The sequence below is a fragment of the Cucumis melo genome, chromosome 6 (genome assembly GCF_025177605.1).
Source record: "Cucumis melo cultivar AY chromosome 6, USDA_Cmelo_AY_1.0, whole genome shotgun sequence".
NCBI classification, from domain to species: Eukaryota; Viridiplantae; Streptophyta; class Magnoliopsida; order Cucurbitales; family Cucurbitaceae; genus Cucumis; species Cucumis melo.
The window spans coordinates 5,043,836-5,068,721 of NC_066862.1; the positions used below are offsets into that span (position 1 = coordinate 5,043,836).

Genomic DNA, 24,886 nt, shown 5'->3' on the forward strand with positions numbered 1-24,886 from the left:
TTCTTAAAATGTTGAAGGAATAATCCATGTATGCATCATAATCACCTCTCAAATAAGTTCAAAGCATTGATTTTTCGTTAATCTTTTTATACTGTGACAAGAATAAGGTTAGAGGAATATTAAAGGTATATTAGTAATTGGTTGAGTAATTTGTTAAGGAAATTGATAGGAGTAGATAAGCAAGATTTGGTAAGTGAATTAGGGCTCGAGAGTTATCTCAGAATTGAAAGAGGCTCTACTAAATATTTTTAATGGAAAATGTAACTTCAACGTATTTCATTCAACTTAGTTTTGGTCCTCTTTTGACTCATCAGAGCTTGTCCAACCTCAATGAAGTTGAGTTCGCATTTAAAGGAACTAACGAGTTTAAATTGTCGAAAGAAACTACTTAACTGCGAGTGGTTCAAAAAATCTTAGAACTGTATCTCTATACTTGAAAACTTTGATATAGAGATGAACCAGAAAGACACAATCATCTATTGTTGACGCACTTCGACTTTCTTCTTTTGCCAGAGACGATCCAGTGCACTGTCAGCATCTCCCTACAGAGAAGATAAGAAAGCACCATGAGTCCATCAATATCGCCATAGATAGAGAACTTGAAAGTTGAGTATTAAGACAAACATCCATGAGGCCAGACAATGCAATGGAATATGTAAAACCCAGTCATGTAGGTGAAATATTCAAGCAACAGCAAAAGGCATGGTTCAAGCTATGATAGGAAATATCAACAGAAGCCTCAAACACCCCCATCAGGTCAGATTCCAAAGCATGGAGATTCTAGACAGCTACATGGCCAAAATCAGCAGCATCAACACCAAAGTGAAAAGAACAGGAAAATCTTGAACGGCTTCAACTCAGATTCCAGAGTATGAGGAAAGAAATAACAAGATAATGGATTATGACATGAAAATTTTGTACACTACAATGACTTCTATCACCCTTCAAGATGAAGCTAGAAGACGAAGGCAAATGTCAAAAGTCTTTCAAGACTAGTTTTCGAGGCTTCTACCCTTTCTTCTCATTCTCTTTCATTCTCCATCTGTGAATTTTTAGGGTAAGTTTGGGGTGGAGTTTTAGGGGGAAAAGGGTTAGGAAATTGGGTCAAACCGTGTTTGGCCCCAGAGTTATGATAAATGGGGATTAGGATATCCTAATCCCCAAATAACCCATCTTCTCCTCTCTTTTCCTTTCTTACAACCCTACATTACCCTACCTAAATAACTCAATCCAAATTCTATTACTGTTTTTTAAATTACTACAATCATAAACCCTTCCCCCAAAAACACATTATTATAGCCCTACTCATAATCCCTACCCCAAACACATACTATTATAACACTACCTTTCATATTTCTTTCCCCAAACACATATTACCATAACACTACCAATAATAACCTTTCCCCCAAACACATATTATCATAATCCTAAGATTATCATAATCCTTTTCCCCCATAACTCTTTCCCTCACCCAAATGCACCCTTATACCTGGTAGTTTAGCTATGTTTGAGATTTCTTTCCTAGGGCCATGATTTAGTCTGAACTCTTGACTAAAAATCTACAATGGCTTTTTCCACCATTCAAGAGAAAGCAAGAGGGCAGAGGCAGGAGGAGAAGGCCTTTGGAGACTCATTTATGCAAACTTCTACCCTTTCTTATCATTTTCTTTCACTTATCATCTAGTACTTTTCGATTAATGTCTATAGATTGTACTTCAGTTATGCTCAAGATTTCTTTTGTAGGGCTATGATTTAGTCCAACTCTAAATTTATTATATTCTTCATTTTCTTAGTCGTGATTAGTTTCAACTAACTACAGGCTACAGCCGTCCATAAAATGGTGCTTCATAATATATCAGGCAACAGGAATCACAGACGAGTGAATAAACCTGTTTGTTATTATATATGAAAACACAGCCAGCAGCCAGCAGAGAATCAAATGGTCAAGAAGAATAAGTCATTCTCAAATGCACACCCTTTGCTAGAAGAACGAAAGTCAAATACCGACGGATTCAAAAATAACCAAGTTCAATCCATCGTTCTTAAACAACACTTTCTACGCAACAAAGCGCATGAAAATTAGTTTTTAGTTTTCAACAAGACAGAGTAAAGATAAAATGTCCCGTTCCAAGTCAAAGCTCAAACCCAACAACAAAGAGAGAAATAAAGGGGAAGGAAAATCACCTGGGCCCGAATGAAACCGCAGAGAGCAAAAGTAGAAAATTGCCCAGTGTAGATGCCATTCTCATCCAAATGCCCAATGTTGATCTGAACAGAAGCATGGTCCTTGGAAGTAATCAGCCGATTCGTTGCGGAGCTGCATCAACGACACAATAACCCATGAAAAAAGCTCAACCCACATGAAAGTTGGCGACAGAATCATCGAAGTCAGATAAATAATAGTTGTATTACGAACCATTTTCTGGGAATATAAAGCTCTGTAATTTTACCCTCTTCGTTCTGCATCTTGATAAGTGAATCAACCCTAAATTTTGGAATCAGATTAGTGAACAAAAATTGGAATAAAATTGAAGAAGTAAAAGAGGAAATGATTCTTAAGACTACGGAGAGAGAACAAACCGCAAGCACAACAGAGGAAACGAACTATCCGAAAGGGAGAAAGAGGCGTGCTGAAGAAACCCTAAAATTTAGAAGAGAAACCCTAAGCCTAAATATATCTTTGGATTATTTGCATATTTTAACTTAATAGTAATTAATAAAAATTATAAAATATATATATATATATATATATATATTGATTTCGTTGAATGTATTAAATATCCATTTATAATTTAGTCCCACTTACTTATTTATGGTTCTTTTCTTTTTCTTTCTTATCAATTAACATTAACACTCTAATTTTGAAAATATATATTAACACATGGGGCTTTTCGGTGAAAATATTTACGTCATATAAAACAATTTTGAAAAAAAAAAAACTCACAAGCGCACAACGTGAAATAACAAAAATACGTGAAAAACGATTTTGTATCTAGTCTAAACAACCTTGTATCTATCTAAACGATCTTTTACCTTGCAACTAGCGTAAATGATCTTGTACCTAGTCTAAACAATATTGTACCATATTTAAATGATCTATTAGTAATAGTAATCTATCTCTGTCTATCTAGGATAAACAACTGATCGTCTAGATATTGGTACACGATAGTTCATGATCGTTTATATTCTATACCAATATTATATAGATCTTGTACCAAGAAGAAAAAGAAGAAGATGAGAGATGAAGAAGAAGGAAGAAATTATCGAAGAGGAAATGAAAAAATTGCAAATGAGATGAAGTGGGAATATGAAGAAGAAGAAATTAATAATATGAAGTGGAGAGAATAAATTGAAAAAAAATAAAAAGTGAACGTAATGGTCTTGTAATATTAAAAAAAAAAAAAAAGGCAAATTTAGAATTTATGAAAAAATCACGGTAGCTTCCTAGGCTTTAATTTTTTTGTATCGTAAATATTTTAGGTTTTTGTTATATTTATGTAAATTAACTAAAATTATCATAATTATTTTACGAATTTTTTATTTTAAAAAAGAATTATCTTTTCGAGAAACTAGATTAAAATTTATTTGATATTTAAAGTATACGAATTAAAATTGAACGATCTATCTAAAATATAGTGTTTTAATCTAATTGTTGTTGTTATTTAAAAGAAAACTCATCACTATGGTTCTTATTATATAAAAGATAAAAATAAAAGAAAAACAGTAAAACGAGGGAGAAGGAAACAAAACTCAAGCGGTAAAATAGATTACCTATTGATTAAAAGATGAAAAATAAAACTAAAATAAGCCATAGAAATAATTTTTGATTTCATTTTTTGTATTTAGGATTTGTAGATTTAATTTCTAGATTCGATAAAATATTTAAATCATATAATTTTGCCAAGACGAGCATAACTATTTTACATACAAACATTTATTAGATCTAAAATTTAATGTTAAATACAGAACTTAAAATTTTGACTCAACTTTCGTATCATATAGAATTTTTGAACTTTAAATCACATTTCAATTTATGTATCTAATACGCATAATCATACGTTTTCTTAACAAAATGTTAATTTTAAGCATTTTTTTTTTATATTTTCTGATATTTTTAAATACTAGATTGTAAGTTTATATATCTATTAAATATTTTTAAAAAATTTATTAGGATTAAAATTGAAGGTTATATTTTATTAATTATAATTTTAAAAATCATTACTGAACTTGTAAGTTTAAAACAAAATTTTAGATGTGAAATAGTGTTTATGTACCCTTAATCTAATTCAATAAGCAAATAGTTAACGAATGAATAAAATTTTAAAAAACACTCTTTTTATATATATATATATATATAATAAAAACAATAGGGAAATAGTTATGGTTTGAAAAAAAAAAAATTATTTACGAAATGTAACAACACCTATAACTACTATGCCAACCTACAATTTTGAAATAATATGGACACGGATTGTATATATTTTATATATAAACAAAAATAAATAAATATTTCATAGAAAAACAAGCTATATATATATTAAACGATCCGATATGAGGGGCACATACTTCCTCTTGTCCCATAATAGATCTGTCACTATGTGTGTGTCTATATGTGTATAGATATATAAATCTTCACCCTCACTCCTTCGGACTCACAAAAAGAAGATGAAGTCTTAAAAAATCTTTATCTGTCGTTATAAATATTTTTCATCCCTACGAAAAAAGTTTTTTGAAGTACTAATTAATAAAATTTCTCAAATACCCTTTTGTAATAATGATTTATCATTCATGGTGAGGTTTCTTGGAGATGTTGGCCAAACCGATATACGTCTTTTAATTTAGACCATATTCTCCCACATTGCACTTTAATTTTGCAAATGCATATTGGAAACTCTTCCAAAGGAAGAGATCTAACGCATGTAACTAACAATTTATGGAAAAATTTCTATGAAAAAAGTTTGGTAAGAACAATTTTAATTATTTGATTGAGATGATTCAATATAAGAAAGAGTTGGTTTTAAGTGGAGGGAATTATATGAGGCAAAGACATAGGCATTGGAAAAGAAGCCAAGAGAAATTGAGGTGGTTCGTTACATACAAAATGTTAAAAGGAAATAGCTCGAAGACAAAGTCGTTAGGTAAGTATTTTGCGAGGTTTCTTCTTCGAGTGATGAGAAACAAAGTTTCGAATATGGATGTAATACCTACAAGAGCAAGCTTTTAAAGAAACCCATGAAACAACCACAAATTTGCAAAAGTTTCATCAATGAAGTAAAACAATAATAATAAGAACCGAACCTTGGGAGGAACAATAGCAACCAAACCTAAACACAATACCAAGCAAAGCAAGATATTGAAAAAGGCAAAGAAAGAAGCATTGCAAAGTACATAGACAAAGAACCAAATAGTTTTGTATATAGACAACAAACAAAATCATTTTATTAACATTTTACAAACTCTTTAAATTTCAATTTTACGAATAATCTTCAAAGCAAGATCATGCAATAAAGGGAAATATCAAATTAGTCCCCACTAGAGATCACAAAATCAAATGATGTTCAACTAAAGACTATGAAGAATTCAGGGACTAAACTGAAAATAATAGAATGTTTAAGGGTGTAAATGAAAAGGAATTTAGAATAGAGGACTAAATCGTAAGGCTAGAACATTATGAATTATTGGAAGAAGAAGAAATTTCGCCATGCAGATGCAACGGAAGGTCCTTAAGAAAAAGAATAAAAGGAAAAAACACACCTGAATTTTCTCCGTAACGTTCAATCTTCTTTTAATAACTCAAAAATTCATTCCAATTTTTCGCCCTAATTTTTTCCAATTCCTCTTTTCATAATCTCTCGATCCACTCTCCCTCTCTCTCAAATCAACAATGCCTTCTTCCAATCCCCCGTTCAAATCCCGACCAGAATCCAAATACACCAAGGCCAAGAGAGCTCTGCGTTCTCTCGCCGTCTCCGTCGCCATTCCCGTTTCCCTAACAATCGCCGTCATCTTCCTCTTTGGCCGCTCCTCTCGCCATTTCCCCAACCGTAACCGTCCGATTTGGATAGGCCCGCTCTGGCTCCTCCAACTTTCCTCCATTGGCTCCTCCTTCCTGGTCGGCCTCGCAGCTTGGCTCGTTTGGGCGGACGGTGGTTTCCATGGCGGTTCCAATGCTCTTCCGCTCTACATCGCGCACCTTTCTCTCAGCGTCGTTTGGAGTCCTCTGGTGCTTGTGATTCGGTCTGTTGTGATTGCGTTTTTGTTCTGTGTTTTGGATTTTGTGACTCTGTTTGCTTGTTATCGGGCGTTCGAGCGAGTTAATCCTTTCGCTAAGGATCTGATGAAGCCTTGTTTGGCTTGGACTGCGTATCTCTCTGCTGTTACGTATGTGTTCATTCATCTTTGATTGAGGTTTTTGATCATTTGGTGATTTTTGAAAAGATTTGTTTATCACATTGTTTTTGTAGTAGGACGTTGTAGAACTTTTTATCAGTAAAAAGAAATTGTTAGGAGATTGAAAGGAAAGGTTGTAGAAGTAGTGGTATATGATTTCGATTCATGAGTTATTGATCAAACATTAGGAGATTTTTATGATGAGTTTCTTGTTTCTTATTTGACAAGGATCTTGATTTCATGTTCACTTTTTACTTTATAGTGTACTTATATATATATATATATATATATATACACACTTTTCTGAAGTTTTGTTCAATTTAATGCATATATTTTGAATGTCGATTCAAATTTAGCTAAATAACTCTAATAATTTTCATGTTGGAAAAGCTTATATGTTTGTATGTTTTCAAATTTATAGTAAAAATGTTAGTACATGAAAAAATTGAGATAATGAACGATCAACTAATGAAAGGGATTAAATTAAGATTTATGAAAAACATTTTTCTTTTACGCCATCAAACATTTTTCCTTTGTTTAGAACGAAGCAGTCATACATTTTTCCTTGAGTTTTTTTTTCTTTCTTCTTTTGCTTTTCTTTTTTCTTTGTTAGTTGTTTAGATTTGTTATCATCTTTCTTATTTTCTTCTCTTTTTTTACACATGTGTATCTGGATAACCAAATATGATTTCTTTATACATCTTTATATCGTGTATCTTCTTTTCTAAAATTTAAACTCGTTTTGTTATAGTTCTTAAAAAATTCCTTAAACATTCTCTATTTGCAATTTCGTATCTAAAATTCTTTAATTTGTGTCTACTTATTTTCTATACTAAGAATATCAAATAGTTTAGTTTTTTTTTACAAAATCTGAATTGATCCAATCCAAGTCGAATTTCTAATATTATTAAAATATGTATTACAAGCATGTTATTAAGAATTTTTTTTTTTAAGTTTGTAATAGATAGGTTGAATTGATATTTAACTTATGAGTTTTATTTAAAATTTGTGAAATTTTAATTATTAAAATGTGTTGTTGCCAAATTTAAGTATTTTAAATTAATAAATAATATACTTAAAAAAATTAAATAACTTGACAACCCAACCCGCATTTTGAGATTATATGTATTGTCAATTTGATTAACTCAAAAAATTCGGGTTGGTCCAAAAAATATCTCTAACTCTATCCAATTCATTTACAATTCTAGATCCCAATCCTTTACACATTTTATTTGCACTCTTATATTTGCAATTTGGTTCCTAAATTCAAGTTTGTATTTATTTGATTCATATACAATTAAATTTTTTTAATAGTTTGACTTTTAATTTTATGGCTAATACATCCTTACATACTTATATCCAATGATATGTAGAGATGTTTTTGTTATATTTTATGATGCATTTGAAAACATGTATTTCGAAGAAACTCTGATAGATTTCTAAAATTTGGTTGCTTAAATAATGATTGTTTGTTGTTCGTATTTATACCAAACTAACATGCATTACTTTTACGTCGCATTTCTTTGAAAAATTATTAGGTTATTCGCCTCCATATTCTGCAACGCTTCTCCTTTTGCCTTATTTCAGGTTTTGCTTTGCTTTGGTTGACATTGTGCATAGGTTGGGTTATTCCTCCCAAGTTTCATTTTTTATTACATCCATACTTAAATCTTTGTTTCTCGTCACTCAAAGAAAAACCTCCGCAAAACACTATTTAACAATTTTGTTTGCGAGCTATTCTTTTTTACCGTCCTTGTATATAATGAGACTCAATTTCTCTTGCCTTCTTTTCCAACACCTCTAACTTTGTTTCATATAATTCCCCCCTTATATATGTTGCATCATCTCAATCACATAACTAAAATCATTCTTACCCCAACTTTTTTTCATGGAAATTTTTCCATAAATTGTTAATCACGTGCATTAGATCCCTTCCTTTGAAGGAGTTTTCAATATGCATCAGTTGGTCAACGGTGCAACGACGGAGAATATATACTCTAAAAAATGTATATCGATTTGGCCTAACATCCCCAAGAAATTTGCGATTATCTATAGCGCCTTCGTTAATGAAGATATGAATTAATGTTATCATCAAAGGATTAAGATCTTTTACTTACTGACATCTTTCTTTCCTTTGGTAGAGATGGAAAATTGTTCTTTGGTTGAAAGGCCTTTTCTTTTTCTTCTATGGTTTGAAGTTTGAAGATCTAATCAATAATTATATATACATTTAATTCAAATCTACGAAATCCTAAATCAAATCGGTTTTATTTATTTCAACGATTTTTTAGTTTGACTTTTCATTTTTATCAAAATAAATAAAATCTTTTTACCGCTTGTTATTTATTTATTTATTTTGTTCCTCTTCCCTTCATTTTTTTTTTCTTTTCCTTCCCTTTTTTCCAATATTTGAAAACGATAATAATGTTAGTGTTAGGATTAATTGTTCAATTTTATTATTTCAATACATCACCATTTAAATGTTCGATTTTATCATAATTATATTGATTTCCATCGATAAAATAAAAAATTTATGATGAAAATTACGAAGGATAGTTGGTTCAATTTTATCGGTTTTGAAGCCTATCAAAAATTAAATAATCAATTTTACAAATAGGAGATTTAAACATAAAACAAAACTAATAGATTTGTTTGTTATTGGTTTGGTTTCCGGTTTGGTTTCCGGTGTGGTTTTTTATTTTCTTTTCTTTCAATCTTTTATTCTTACTTTCTACTTTGAATTAAAATTTGGTCTATTTGATATTTTTATTTTTGTTTTTGGTATTTTTTTTAAAATAAAAAAGCATGCACACAACATAATAATTAGTTTGTTTTTTTCTTTCTAAACAATAAATATACATACACCATAACCTTTATAATACAGAAATATACCAAATGAATAATTTGGTTTGAGGGGTATGTCCGTACATTTTATTTGGTTTGATTTTGCATCGGGTTTTCCAACAAAAATTGGATTTGAACTAATTATTTTTGTTATCTCTAGATACGAACCAAGAGATCCAATTTGATACTAAAAAACCAAACCAAAATAATTAGATCGATTTGGTTTTTCGTTTTTTTCTTTGTATCACTCTTAGTGAAAATGTAATAAGATTAAAAAATTTTAAAAAGTAAACAAATAAAAGGGGCATGAATACGTCTACTAGAATTTAATAGCTAAAAGTAGATATGTTGGAGTAGTCGGTAAACTTGTATTTGAAGTTTAAAGTTGTAAGATAAAGTTATTCGATAATATGAAAACTGAATTTCTCGAAAAGAATAGATTAAAAGAAAAAACAGAGTTGAATTTATATTTTCAAATATGTATTTTTTTGTCAAATTCTAATGCCAACGAGTCTTTGAAAATATATTTATAAATTATAAAACTAATTTGAATATAAACCATTATTGATTAATTGTTTTAGTGCTGTTGATTTGGGAAGTTGTTTTATGTTAAAAAATTTGTATCACTACTGTTTTGTAATATCACATGATATATATTATATATCTTATATATATCACATACTTTAATTAAACAAAAATAATACAAAACAAATGATGTATTTGTTGGTTTTCTTTTAATTTCTTTTATCATTTTTAACATATGTTCCAATTTTTGATATTTCGAAAACATAATTATTTTTATAATTTGCATCGTTTGGATGAGATAATTTAAATATAGATTAACAACCCTATTCTTTTGTTAGAGATTGACAAATTCATTTTTTATCTTCCTAAAATCATTTTTACTTCAAACAATAGTGTTTTTCTGTTTGACAAACTAAAATTGAGTTTAGAGGAATTAGTTGACAGATAATTTTTCTTGAGTGATTATCGAAGATCACTCTTCATATATTTATCTAATTCAGTTTTTGTGTAAAATACAGTTGATTAGTGTTATAACAAAAGATTACAGACATTACATCTCATATTAAAATGTTAATAAAACAAACAATTATATACATTTTCAACTTTCTTTCTATATTTATTATAAAATTTCATCTTACTCAAATTATCGATCATACATATAAGAATTTAACAATAAAATAAATAATTCGATCAATTAAATAACTCTAAATTAACTTTTGAAATCTAATTACAATGCAGAATGGAGTCTAGGGTAGGAGTCATAATCAAGTGGCCATGTAATGTAAGTAGAAGTTAATAAGATATTAGGTGGCAAATGGCAATGCCGCGTTAATCACTACTTTGACTGTTGACTTTCCTTTTGTTGGATCCCACGTTTTTTTTTGTAGCTGCCGTCTCCTCTCACTAACCTTATAATTTCCCACGTCCAAATCACATCAATTTTTTATAACCATATGAAATCCCTTCAACCACATGCTTTGTTTTCCTTTTACATTCTTTATTATTATTTCCTTTTAAAAAAAAATGTAAATTTTTTGCTATATGTTATATTTTAACACTTTTAGAGAAAAAAAAGATTGTTATTGACATTTTCATTCACTTTAAAATGGTTCTTTTTATTGAATATAAGTTTATATTCATGTTAAATATAGAAAAAAAATTAATAATGGATTACATCTTAATTTTGTTTCATCCGCATCTTTAAACTATAGTATTAGACTTTTATTGGTATGTTGACATTTTAAAGTTGGTTGTATAATGTTTATTTAAAATTGATAATCACTTTGGTGTAGGAATTTTTGGTTTATTACAATTGTGAAAAAAAAATAAAGCAAAAATGTAAGAAAACAATAGGGGGATTGATTAATGAGGTAAAGGAAGAAATGATAACCTAAAAGAGAAAAGGAAAGAGAAAATAATGATAATATAAAAAAGGTAAAAAAAAAAAAAAAGAAAAAAGAAAAAAAGAAAAAAGAAATGTAAAGAAAAGAATATAAATAAAATAATAAAAGTGGGTCCCAGGTGCCAATAGGAAAAATCCTTATAATTACGAAATAAAAAATACGACAGGACAAGGGAAAAGAAAAAAAAAGGAAAAAGTAATTTTGTCCGAATACAAGGAAGCGCTTTCTTTGTAAATCGCTTAATTGCTCTGTTTCTCTTTTAGATCCATTCTCTCTTCCACCGACTCCGAAAAACCCTCTTCCTGTCGATTCCACCGTCACAGATCCAAATCCAAATCCAAATCCCCAATTCCCAATTTCTCCATTGTTATTCCCTTTTTCATTTTCGTCTTTTTTAAGGGTTCTCTGCCCTCGCTGGAGGAGTTTCACAATCATGATTGAGCGCATTCTCGGACCCACCCGCCTCCGCCGCATCCAGCGTGCCTTCCGCCACAGCGCCGTCACCGTCCTATGTCTCTTCTTAACCGTCGTTGTCCTCCGTGGCACTGTCGGCGCTGGTAAGTTCGGTACTCCCGAGCAGGACTTCAACGAGATCCGTCACCATTTCTCCTCTCGCGGCCGCCGTGTCGAGCCTCGCCGTGTTCTTGAAGAGGCTCAGCCGGAGACTACCAACAAGCCGGCGGAGCAGTCCAATAATTATGCTACATTCGATATTTCGAAGATTTTGGTGGATGAAGGTGAGGATGAGAAGCCCGATCCGAATAAACCCTTTAGTCTTGGCCCTAAAATTTCTGATTGGGATCAACAGCGAGGTGAATGGTTGAAGAACAACCCTGATTTTCCTAATTTCATTCGACCTAATAAGCCTAGAGTTCTTTTGGTTACTGGATCCTCCCCAAAGCCTTGTGAGAATCCTGTCGGTGATCATTACCTTTTGAAATCGATTAAGAACAAGATCGATTACTGTAGGCTTCATGGGATTGAGGTTTTTTACAATTTTGCGCTTCTTGATGCTGAAATGGCGGGTTTCTGGGCAAAGCTTCCATTGATTAGGAAGCTCTTGTTGTCACATCCGGAGATTGAGTTCTTATGGTGGATGGATAGTGATGCTATGTTCACTGATATGGCTTTTGAGGTTCCATGGGAGAGGTATAAGGACCATAACTTTGTGATGCACGGATGGAATGAGATGGTCTATGATCAGAAGAATTGGATTGGGTTGAATACTGGAAGTTTTCTTCTGAGGAATTGCCAATGGTCACTCGACATTCTCGACGCTTGGGCCCCAATGGGGCCAAAAGGGAAGGTTAGAGAGGAAGCTGGGAAGATCTTGACCAGAGAACTGAAGGACAGGCCTGTTTTCGAAGCTGATGATCAGTCAGCTATGGTGTATTTACTGGCAACACAAAGGGATCAATGGGGGGAGAAAGTATACCTTGAGAATGCCTACTATTTACACGGATATTGGGGCATTTTGGTTGATCGTTACGAGGAGATGATTGAGAATCACCATCCAGGTCTCGGTGATCATCGGTGGCCTCTTGTCACCCATTTCGTCGGGTGTAAACCTTGTGGGAAATTCGGAGATTACCCAGTTGAAAGATGTTTGAAACAAATGGACAGAGCATTCAACTTTGGGGATAATCAGATTCTTCAAATCTATGGCTTTACACACAAGTCATTGGGTAGCAGGAGAGTGAAGCGAGTTCGAAACGATACGAGTAATCCGTTGGAGGTGAAGGATGAACTTGGGTTGCTTCATCCAGCATTCAAAGCTATAAAGGTATCATCAACAACTTCTTGAAAGCCATGGAAATAATGCTTGAAATTACAATGGTTAGGTTGATGGTTGTTATAAATGCAATATAGAGTTTCCTTTTGGTGGGGTTGGGGATGTTGTTTGTTCTTTGAAAAGGTGTAATACAGTGTTCAAAATTGTATGGTTTATCAGTTACCCATAATATTGGAGTTTTGTAAACTTTTCTTTTGGGGGGTTAAAAAACAAAACTGTGTTATTAATGTCTAAATTTCATTGATTTTTAGAAAATTTTCTTTCTTAGGTCAACACTTTGTAATGGCAAATCTAAGAGATTATGAATGATAGGGAGAGTTCTGGAACAAATTTGTCTATCAATATTTTTCCTTTGTCTTCTCTTCTCAACCACCTTTACTGGTAGCTTTCAGTATTGATTGTGTTTATATTATTGCTTCAAATTTCTGTTTTGGGAATGGGATTTCTTTTTTTTTTTTTCTTGCCCATCACTCACTTCATTTATATTGTAAATTTTTTCAATTTTATTCATGAGTTTTGTAATTATTACATATGGATTTTACAAGATTTAACTGGAAAGAGATTCAAAAGTCACTTTAATGAAATGTTTAAATACAAGCACATGAATATCCAAACATAGCCACCAAATCAAGTAGAGGCAAGACACTAAACTTGGTAAATTTTTATTTTTATAATATCTATTTGTGTAATGAATGTTCATTACATTATCAAATATCTTTAATGATGAAAACAATTAAAAAAAAAGAAAAAGAAAAAAGAAAAAAGCTCTGTTTTGTTAGTTACTTTAATGGTGGCAATAATTGCAATTGCCTATAATATCAATGGTCATGATTATTATTAGACTCGTTGAAAATCTTGTAAGTTAGAAAACTCAAGCTGTAAATGATAAAAGAGAGATTAACGTATAATTTCCAGCTTAGTGATTAAATTTCATCGACATTCCTTCCTAGATCAAAGTTCATTGGTTGTATCAAATAAAAGTTTGAATTCTAAACTTCTATTTCTAAATTAGATCAGCTATTAAAGTTTTGTTTTAACACCATTAAAGTCGAGGGATAGAGCCAAATAATACAACTTTTCCGATATAGATAAATAAGTCTTACATGAAGAAATTTTTTTAAGGAATTTTTAAAGATTTATATGAATACAACTATAAGTTTGAATCTATACAAAACTCAAAATTTAAAGATGTATTGATTTTTTTCACAAAATAATAATAATGATTAGAACATTAGGTTAGTTAATCCTCGTAATGTATTTGTGTTATATAAATTTCAGTCGAATTGACACGATTTAACGAATAATTGAGTAATAGAATTTCTAGCTTTTTAGAATTTAACGTAAATAAAATATTTCATTTTGACATTCTAATATTATATTCACCAGAAACAAGAAGGAGGAATTATTACAAATAAAATTAGAAACAAAATATTTCATTTCGACGTCCTATGTGTGTCAAACTTCCCAAGCTCTCTGGATGTGAACATTTGTAGTCCATAGCACATCACAAGGGCTAAAGCTAAAGTTAAAGCTAAGCTATATGGGTAGAGTTTGAGCCTACTAAAAAAAGTGCATCATAATTTAATGTCATCAATACAATTTAATGGAAAATAATATACAACATTATTTCAAAGAGAGAAAAATGGAAACCACCCACCACTCAAACTTCTCATCTTTAGCAATGGAGGGCAAATACCGGGTGAAAAGAATGGCACTATAGTCAAAAAATCAATATCCGTCATCAAGAGTCTCAGCTGACTGCTGCCATGGCTGGTTCTGGGTGGCCAGCAACGACATTGAAACAGCGCTTGCAGAGAGTTGGATGTTCTGGGAAAGACCCTACTCGTATCGAAAAGTTCCAACATCTTTCACACTTTGAACCTTCAGCACGAGACACACCAATCCAGACTTTGCTGCCACCAATGAGGCACTCTCCAGTGTATGGTACGTTCTCTATATGCTCATTCTCTACGGACTGATGAACCTCAACCTGCATACGCCATTTCCGAAAGATATGAGGACTATCAATTTGTTCTGCTAAGGTGATTATAAAAACTGGATGGCGATACCAAAAGTATTCTTAATCTTTCAGCAAGATGACAATGGGATAGAACTACCACAAAGTCAGAAGCTAGGACAACATGGTGTCGATTATACATTAATACATACGTTCAACTCAAAGGCAAGCGAATAAAATATAACGAACCATTGCACTTAGAGCAAGAACCAAATTAGCTAAAGTTTATGCCTTGGGTAAAAGAAAAGGGCTATTAGGATACCTGAGATGTAATGAATATTCTTTGCAAAGTGTCTGCATCATGGTTAGATTCACACATTTCACACAACTTAGAAGACAGACCATCTGGGGTATGCAGATGGACTTTAGCCTCTAAGCTTGAACCAATCAACTTTCCGGTTCGAGCAGCCTCCAGGACTTTATTCACCTCGGTTCTTAGCTGCTCAAAGTGCTAAATGGTTAGAAACCTCCCAATCTAAGGTTCTATAAATTATTTTATAAATTAGTTTAGTTCACAACTTTTCATATTTGTCGCGATTCAGTTGCAGTGAATCTAGTTTATAAATTTGTTATCGAAACCTATGTAATTGTAAAGAAATTAGATACCTCAAGAATATTTGCCCAGAAATCAATTTCCTCTTTGGGAAGAGAAAGCCTAGTCTTGTTTAAGCTAGGCCACCTTGATTCAAAGACAAATTTGGCAACAGAACCATCATCGTTTGTGTGTTGGAAGGGAAGATTCTGCCACACATCCTCAGCCAAATGAGGCAATATTGGAGCGATTATTCTTGCTATGGAAACGACATGCGCTGCTAGAACTGTCTGACAACTTCTCCTAGTAAAACTTGTGGATCCCCTGAAATTGTCGACAAAATGTGCAAAATTCTTAAAGAAAAAGAACCCCTAGCATATGTACTAAATAAGATACAAAGAGATCCTTGTAATCAACATATGGGGACACTATGGAGCTACACTAAAATTTGATGGAAAACTATGGTTGTGCAAACAAACGTGCCATGACACTCTTAACTTCAATTGGTTTCCAGGAACAAGACCAATAAACAGTCAAAACTTACGATAACTTTACAAGGAAAGCATCAACGTTTTAAAGTTTTAATCATCAGTTGGACAGTAAAGAATAGAGAGAGTTGGCTTTTAAGATACGAGAAAGCTTACCCAACATACAATCGATCTTTAGCAACATCGAAGTAGAAATTTGAGAGATCAACAATTACAAACCGTTGAATGATCTGAAAATGTGAAAAAACCCATGGTCAAATTTCCAGAAAATACACAAATTACCGGTATTCGATCTTAGCTCTACAAAATACAAATTACCCAGGATTTGATATTAGCTCTAAAAAGTAAAATAGATTTCAGAAGACCACAAAACTTTTACACCATTGATAATGAAGCAATAACTCATAAATAAACTTTTTTTTTTTTAATTTACAGATATTTCGTGGATGTGACCATGCCATTACGTATAAGTCCTCAAAGAATATTGTTGACCATGCCATTAATGTCATTAATAAGCTGGAAGAGACCTCAAACATATCAATCCTTTAGGAACCAGAGGCTGAATCTAAGCTTCCATTGGATGACACTTCTCCAGGATCTTCGCAAGTATTATCAAGTGTAAGCCCAAACATGGGATAAGAATTCAAATTTTCCATGAAGTTACAGCAGATAGAAGGAGGTGCAGCTTTATGAATCAATTGGTTTTTAAAGTTGATATAATCTAGCAACACTGTCAGTTTATTTCCAAAACATGGGCATTTGGGTTATTCTCACAACCCTTGCCACCAAATTATCGCTGATAATAATTAGAAGTCAATGAATAAAATAATAAGGCCATCGGAAAAAAGATCACCTGAAAGATCTTAAAGAACTGGTAGCTTTCGTAGCTTTCTCTGATGTTGTTAATGACATTTTCAAGCTGAAACAATGCATGCTGATCAATCTTTGGAAGATCCTGATATTGTACAGCATTTTCCTCCTGTCATCAGAAATGTGACTTTTATTACATAGATGCACAAGGAGAAAGGTGAAGAAAGAGCTGTTAGTCTAAATGATGGTTCCAGGAAAGGGAGAAAAAACAACAAAGAATGCACCATAACTCCTCTCTCTCCTACAAGGCATAAGCTAAGGAAAACATAAATTATTAGAATGAACTTACTGTCCAATCATGCAGATTTCCTAGAAGGAACCTTAATGTTCCTCGTAGTTTTCTATATATATCTGACATTTGACGGAGAACTTGAGAACCGATCATCACATCACCTGTGTAATCCACACTGGAAACCCAAAGGCGTAGGACATCTGCTCCATAGCCAGGGGTTTCCTGCCAGATACGGACAACATTACAAGGTAATCAAAAGATTTAGTGTAGCCACTTTTAACGAGGAATCATACATGACAGTACAACATTTTGAACCTTTTGATTCTTTCCTCCTTCAATCACAGCCTTAGGGTCAACTACATTACCCAAAGATTTGCTCATTTTCAGACCTTTCTCATCCAAAACAAATCCGTGAGTAACAACACTAGCATACGGAGCCTTCCCTGTTCCAAAGAATGTCCAAAATTTTGTATATTGAATTAGTTCCAAAACAGATTCGATTATGTTATGCATAAATGTCAAAAGAATTAAACTTTCATTGTATAACAGTAATTGACCGGCCAACTTGTAAAGATTACAAAATTGTATAAAGATTAGAGAATATTCTCCCAGTTGGTTGATCATGTCAAATATTTATAACTTCAAATATGTCGTGGTATATCAAAAAGATAATTTGATTTCATGTGTATTTAGACGAGAATGAGAGGTAGAGGTACATCATCAAAATGTCATGTCTGTTACTTATAACATCATTTAGATTGGAATCACATAATCATAATTGGTCACATTTCCCTCCATGAGGACAAGTTATATCAATGAAGGAAAGTGTACGTTTGCAACCTTATTTCTTAATTTTTCAGAGAAGAAATTTCTAAATTATACAAAAGAGTATAGAGCGGCATAGCATAACTTTTCCAAGGCAGAAAAAGAAAGGGCATTCATAGTTTACACGATACCTTTTGTGGCAATGCATGTCAATAAAGAACTTTGGAACCAGCCACGATGCTGATCTGTACCTTCAAGGTACAAATCAGCAGGAAAACTAAATCCATCTCGTGTCCCTAATACTGCCGCCCAAGATGATCCTGAAGTAAGGAGTAAAATTTTACAATAGTATCTAATAACAAATTAACAGCACATGTATGAATTTTAAGTAGAAAGATCTAACTAATAAGTACTGCAGTATTTTTTTCTTAAGTGGCTTAAAAATATGCCACTGACTAAAATTTTCACAAGTGACACTACTGTTAACCTTATATGTTCTTAGAGGCTGTTTGGGTTCTAAATAACTATTTAAGCATAATTAAGTGAACCTAAGAATCCAAATCCAAGAAAGAAAAAACATATTAAGATAAAAATGATAATTAGCAGTGACATTACTATGATACATGTCAGAAACATTTAAATTTGAGAATTTCATCAATGAAACACTATTATACCTGAATCAAACCATACATCCATTGTATCAGTCCCCTTTTCATATTCAGATGCAATTTCTCGATATTTATCAGGAAGCAGATCGTCTACTGCCATATACCACCAAGCATCACTACCCTTTTTGGCTATTATTGCTGCCAAACAAATAATAACAAGTATAAAACCTCATGAAAATATGTATTCTGAGGATGTACCAATTCTCAATTATGTCTTGGTAGATTAAACTGCGAGCATAGGATCCAGAAACTGAGCTAGCAGTTTCGCATAAAACACTAAAATCTATGATGCGCAATGGCATTACAGTATTGGGCTTTTAGAAGTAAAAACAAAGTCTAAGAAAGAAAATTGAGTCATAATAAGTTCTTATAATTCTTACACTTGATGTGGTTTATGGTGTCATCATTCATAAGAGGTTCTTTTGTTTCCACATGATAAAAAACTGGTATTGGGACACCCCATGTCCTTTGCCGAGATATGCACCAATCAGATCGACTTGAGGTCATTGCAGAGATTCTATTTTCAGCCTGGAAAGTAGTCCATTCTCACGAGGCATCAGTAAAACTAAATTCAAACTGAAGCCACATTCTTCTCTCTCTTTGTTACAAAAGTGGTGTAAATATTATAATCAAGCACCAAGAGTATACGATAATGCAATTCTAACATCAATACCTGAGGAGGTATCCACTTTACTTCACCAATAGCATCCACAGCAGCCTGACGAAATCCCTCCACTGATGCAAACCATTGCTCAGTTGCCCTAAAAATAGTCGGTTTCTTCGTTCGCCAATCATATGGATATTTATGTTCTGTAAGAAGAGATGACATGTTGGAACCAAATAATGATGGGGAACCCTGATAGGGATTAGAATCATCATATTTTCTCCATTTTGTAGGGAGAGTCAGGTTTGTCTTTTTTTCTTTCCCTTTGGCAGGGGTGTGCGCCGAGGGGGGGGGGGGGGGGGGGAATGACTTACCATACGACTCTTCCAAAATAAGTGAGAAGTGATCGTCCAAATATTTGACAACAGCAGTATTGCCATCCCCAAGGACATCAAGCCCGCTGAATTGACCAGCTTCTTCAGTGAACTTCCCATCATCATCTACGGGAGATATTATGGGGAGTCCATACTTCAAACCAGTCGCATAATCCTCCTGACCATGGCCAGGCGCCGTATGAACCAACCCAGTTCCTGTCTCAGTTGTAATGTAATCTCCTCCAATAACAACTTGGCACTCCCTCTTATCAATTGGGTGGATGTAGCTGAAGAAAACAATGGGTTTAATGCTTAGTTCACAGATTCACATCAAGTGACTAAGGTAAATTACTAAGAGATAGGCTTCGTAAAACCATATACTAAAATTTACCACATTTCTAGATTTCTTCTAATCAAATATGAAACCTACAAGTTTTTTTAGGAAGAAACATCACTTGATAAGGAAGCTCTCATTTTCACTGTTCCTTCTCATTGTTTAGGGAAAGAAATAAAACCTGCAGTTTTCAAGTTCTGAACCCAACAATTTCTTCTTGACAACAATCTTCACACCCCATTTTGCTTCCAAAGTTGGAACAAGATCAGATGCTACTACAAGGAAAGGCCTCTTTCCCTCCTTCAAAATATTACCAGGCTTTTTCTTTTTATTTCCAGTCAAAACAGAGGCATCTTCGGACGGTGCCAGCAATTCAATTATGGCATAGTGAAGCTTGGCATTGACAGCAACAGCTAATCACGGAACAGTGAGAAAAAGTTAAAATGCATATCAACGTAAAGATAGATTGCTCAAGTTCTAGAAGAGAATAAGTTTTGCTAAACAATTCATCGTCAAAAACCATGTAAGAGTCCAAATGAAGTAAGTCATGCAGTTATTCTATGGGAACAGGCAAGTTGAGCACAACCGAGGCCTGATACTTGCAAGATATTTTTTTGAAAAAACAAAAACAACATGTAAGAGTCAAATATATGGCTGGGAACCTTGGAGGTTTATAAACAAGAAAACATAATTTTTCTTGCTTGGGGTTAGGACAACAAGAAAAACATTTAAGATTTTATTTCTTGCTCAAATGGATCAGACATCTTTATTATTCACTTCTTATTTAGTAGTTGGTAGATCAACTGTTCCTCTTTCTATTTCAGTAAACCTTTCTCCATTTTCCAAAGGTATTGTATTTATCATCAGAAAAGAGTAATAAAAAATTTAATAATCTAACATACGGAAAAAAATCTACAACCATATTGCTCCCACTGTAATAGAACAAAAGCTCACCAGCATTGGCTGGAATAGTCCAGGGAGTTGTAGTCCATATGGCCAAGCACAAGTCTGGGAGAAATTCTTGTAGCACACCACCTGAAGATGGACCTTCCTTAACCAATCTAAAAATGGCATATATGCTTCTTGAAGTATGCCCCTCAGGGTACTGAATGCAATTATCAAACAGGTAGGGCAGGAAAAAAAAAGGATTTAATCAAATTTGAGCAAATGACAGGAATCGGCATGAAAAATAGATTAGAATACAAAGATTACCATGGAAAAAGATTATCCGTGTGATTTAATGTTTTAAAAGTAATAGGTTTCATAGAAAAATCATGCTAGATTTTTTTATTCTTTAAAAAAAACCCTAAATGATTTTCTCTATACACCAGAGAATAGAGTAGGTGGGGGTCACGAAACACTAAAAATATCTGTAATAAGTTTATCTAATTTGTTCGTGTTCTCATGCTTCAACAAATGATTTACCTCCAATTCAGCCTCTGCAAGAGCAGTTCGTGATGAGGGACTCCAGTGAACTGGCTTTCTCCCTCTAAATATATATCCTTGAATGGCCATTTGACCAAACACCTCAATCTAACATACAAAAAATGCAAACACAAAACTATTGAATTAAAATTTGCAACAAACTGCTTAAGTGAACCACATAGAAAGTAGAACATGAGAATGCAAGCAATAGTTACCTGGGCAGCTTCATATTCTGGACTGAGAGTTAAATATGGATTGTTCCAATCTGCCCATACTCCATAGCGCTGCAAAAATTGAACAGCATAATTGGAGAAATTTAAAACAAGAATCGTGACATTTTCTATGAAGAGTAACTCCTACGGCATATTAAACCCAGTACATAGAAAACATCAAAGAAGAACTTGCTTGTACAGATATAGTGTTGACATGAACTGATATCATCATATACAGATTAATCACTTAAACATGACAGAAGAAATCCTTAGCATTGAAATAATAAAATTGAGGTGACAAGGAAATTTGCCTTAAATGATGCCATCTGAGCTTTCACTGTAGCTTTGGCAAACTTAGCAGCCTTATCTCTCAGCTTAATTGGGGTAAGATCTTTCCTGGCTTCTTTATCCAATGACTGCAGAACTGAATAACTCAAGATTACAGTTAAGTTTCTTTACCCTTGTCCGTAAAGACCTGAGACGTTGCTCCCTCAGCAAAAAGTTATCACGGAGGCTAACTAATGCAAAAGATACTTGCCTTTTAACTCAATTGGTAGGCCATGGCAGTCCCAACCAGGCACAAAACGAACTTTGTAGTTTTGAAGAAGCTATTGAGAGAAGAAAATAAAAGGAAAAAGAAATACTGGTTAGAAAGTTTTTAACTGGAAAGCACGGAGTTTGTCTTCCAAAAACTAAGTAGCTGTTACAGGGGTGAGGAATCACAAGTTAAAATTACATGCAAAAGTTCTGGCTGTAAACAAACTTCAAGTCAACAATACCCACAACTAAATTTCAGTTAGAGGTGTCAAAGGTATTTACCAGGAACACAGACAAAGAATATGAACATATTCCTGCCTTTTTTATCTGGCATGTTGTCAAATTTAACAAAGTATGAATAAGAATAATAATCAAACCTTGTAACGGTTAATTATATCCTTCAAAATCTTATTCAAAGCATGGCCCATGTGAAGATCTCCATTGGCATACGGGGGACCATCGTGAAGAATGAAGTTTTCCTGAGACCAAATAACGGTAAATAAGTTATTGTGAATGGGATAGAGAGAAGGAAAGATATCCCGAGACTACAAAACATACTCCAGTATTTCTTTCAACAGCTCGATTGAACACTTGATGGTCATCCCATATCTTCTGAATTTCAGGCTCCCTAACCAAGGAATTAGCCCTCATCCCAAATGTAGTCTTTGGCAGATCAACAGTATGCTTGTATTTTCCATCACCTTCATTTGTCTCTAAACAAACTCAAGCAATCCAAGCAATCAGAAACCTCATTTGTAAAAAAAAGAACACAAAAATGCATTCACGAAATCGTGTAATTTATAGAAATCTCAAGCTTAGGTTTGAAGGGAAATGTACTACATAATTGCCAAGTCTATGCACCTTGAGATGCTTTCTTTGCTGCCATGATGGGCCCTCTAGACCTCCTCTTTGAGGAAGGTGGGAATTCATCATTTAAATAAGTCGAGTAACGTGTGACGGTCAAGAAAGTAAATACTTTCGCGGATGAGCTTCCTCTAAAACGAAATGAAGAAATATAACTTCTCCTAAGTGTTGAAGAAATTCTTTGTGATAATACCTGGAAATATGAAACATAAATACATTGACATAAAGCACCAGCAATTCACATTCAGGAATAAAAGTCACAGATGAGTTGATCGATGAGGGTAAACACCATTTTCCATAACTGAACAGCTAGAAGTACCTCGTTAAAGAAATTTTGACTTTTTCTTTTCTTTCCGACCAAAAAGAAAAACTTCATTAGCATATCAAAATTGAATGTTCTTTAATACCGAGACACCGAATAAGCGTACAGAATCAAATGTCATTACCATATCAAAATTGAATCGTAATCAACAATGAAACGTGATATTATAAGAAACCCAATAAAAAGGACCAATATTTCAAACACAAAAACACGCATTCCGAACAATTTCCAATACAAACGCACTGAACAAACATAAGCAATTTAACCACTACACTGTCTGAGAACTCAACAAGAGGGATATGAAGTACTGAAATAACTCCATTGAACCTTCTTCCACTAAAAAAAACGAGAAAACAACAAACATGGATTGAAATAAAGAAGGAATCATTCTTGAAAGGTAGAGTGCTTGGTAATTCAAAGAGAGAGATAACGAGGGGAAGAGAGAAACTGTACTGTATAAGAAGGGGTCTGAATGAAAGGTTTGGTGGCTTCTTTGCACTTGAATGCGGAAGAGCCAGCGGCAAAGGAAGCATACAGCGGCATATTGGCTTCCATTCATTTGCAGAGCATCTTCATCCTCGGAGGGAGGCGATAGGAAGTATGAGAGAGGAAACTAATATTGGGTTTTTGTAAAAATGACGCGTTCTTATTCTTTTGAAAAATAATCTTCAACTCTTTTGAAAAGTAACGCAAGGCAATATTAAATGACATTATTATTATTATTATTATTATTATTATTATTATTATTATTATTAGGGTAAATTGCAAAAAGCAATGTATTGGTAAATAGATAGTTGCAATTACGCTCTCAAAATTTTTAGTTGGAAAAATTGGACTCTTAAACTTTAGAAATGTTAAAATTGAGTCTAGTTGAACCTTCAAACTTGTATAAATGTATAAATGGTGATTTTTGTACAAGTTTATGAGCTCAATTTTATCGTTTATGGGTCAAATCTTTACGATTATTGTAAGTTTGATTGTCCAATTTTAACATTTGTAGAAGTTTAGGGGCTCGACTTTTACAATTAGAAGTTTTATGGGGTAATTGCAATAATCGCCATAGTTTATGAGTGATTTTTTTAAATTTACTCTTCTTATTATTATTGTAGAAGGGACAGTTTTATAGTAAAAATGAAAGATTATACTTAATAATATTATTAAGATTTTTAAATCAATTATTAAATTATTATAAATGGTAAAACTACTTAAAATATTTAGGGTGGGAGAGAAAGAGTGGATTATAATAATCATAGGATTATGACCATATGTGTTTGGGCGAAATGTTATTAATGGTAGTGTTATGGTAATATGTGTTTGGAGAAGAAATATGAAGTGTTATGATAGTATGTGTTTGGGAGATAGATTATGATAGTAGTGTTATAATAATATGTGTTTGAGGAAGGATTACGATTGTAGTAATTTTTAAAATAATAATAGAATTTGGATTGAATTATTTGGATAGGGTAATGTAGGGTAAAAGGGGAAAATAAAGAAGAAGATAGGGTTAGGATTAGGATAACCCTAATCCTCATTTTATCATAACCCCAAACACGGTTTGACCCAATTTCCTAACCCTTTTTCCCACCCCAAACATACCCTTATTGTTTCAAATTCTATTACACATTGATAGAACAAAAACATGAACAAAAAATAAGGAATGGAAACCGAAGAAACATGAAACAGAGGAA

The 24,886-nt window shown here is 32.9% G+C and overlaps 4 protein-coding genes across 4 annotated transcripts; 2 read left to right on the forward strand and 2 right to left on the reverse strand.

The window, feature by feature from the left end:
- Positions 1–212: 212 nt before the first annotated feature.
- LOC103483842 (40S ribosomal protein S21-2) lies at positions 213–2,715 on the reverse strand. Its single transcript, XM_008440661.2, has 4 exons — positions 2,581–2,715; positions 2,417–2,485; positions 2,185–2,317; positions 213–542 (listed from the first exon to the last, which is right to left on the reverse strand). The coding sequence occupies exons 2-4, from the start codon at positions 2,464–2,466 to the stop codon at positions 477–479; spliced, it is 249 nt and encodes an 82-aa protein (XP_008438883.1). The 5' UTR covers positions 2,467–2,485; positions 2,581–2,715; the 3' UTR covers positions 213–476.
- A 3,074-nt stretch (positions 2,716–5,789) lies between these two features.
- Positions 5,790–6,751, forward strand: LOC107990392 (translocator protein homolog). Its single transcript, XM_017043491.2, has one exon. The coding sequence runs from the start codon at positions 5,885–5,887 to the stop codon at positions 6,401–6,403; it is 519 nt and encodes a 172-aa protein (XP_016898980.1). The 5' UTR covers positions 5,790–5,884; the 3' UTR covers positions 6,404–6,751.
- A 4,585-nt stretch (positions 6,752–11,336) lies between these two features.
- On the forward strand, positions 11,337–13,296 carry LOC103483843 (xyloglucan 6-xylosyltransferase 2-like). Its single transcript, XM_008440662.3, has one exon. The coding sequence runs from the start codon at positions 11,596–11,598 to the stop codon at positions 12,964–12,966; it is 1,371 nt and encodes a 456-aa protein (XP_008438884.1). The 5' UTR covers positions 11,337–11,595; the 3' UTR covers positions 12,967–13,296.
- Positions 13,297–14,371: 1,075 nt separating this feature from the next.
- Positions 14,372–23,820, reverse strand: LOC103483844 (isoleucine--tRNA ligase, chloroplastic/mitochondrial). Its single transcript, XM_008440663.3, has 22 exons — positions 23,652–23,820; positions 22,874–23,069; positions 22,571–22,725; positions 22,390–22,491; positions 22,014–22,083; positions 21,787–21,899; positions 21,479–21,547; positions 21,264–21,371; positions 20,793–20,943; positions 20,020–20,251; positions 19,505–19,791; positions 19,200–19,336; positions 18,907–19,054; positions 18,533–18,664; positions 18,050–18,178; positions 17,409–17,536; positions 17,151–17,315; positions 16,845–16,970; positions 16,148–16,221; positions 15,578–15,827; positions 15,234–15,410; positions 14,372–14,944 (listed from the first exon to the last, which is right to left on the reverse strand). Exons 1-22 carry the CDS (start codon positions 23,751–23,753, stop codon positions 14,705–14,707), a joined length of 3,291 nt encoding a protein of 1,096 aa, XP_008438885.1. The 5' UTR covers positions 23,754–23,820; the 3' UTR covers positions 14,372–14,704.
- Between the last annotated feature and the right edge of the window lie 1,066 nt (positions 23,821–24,886).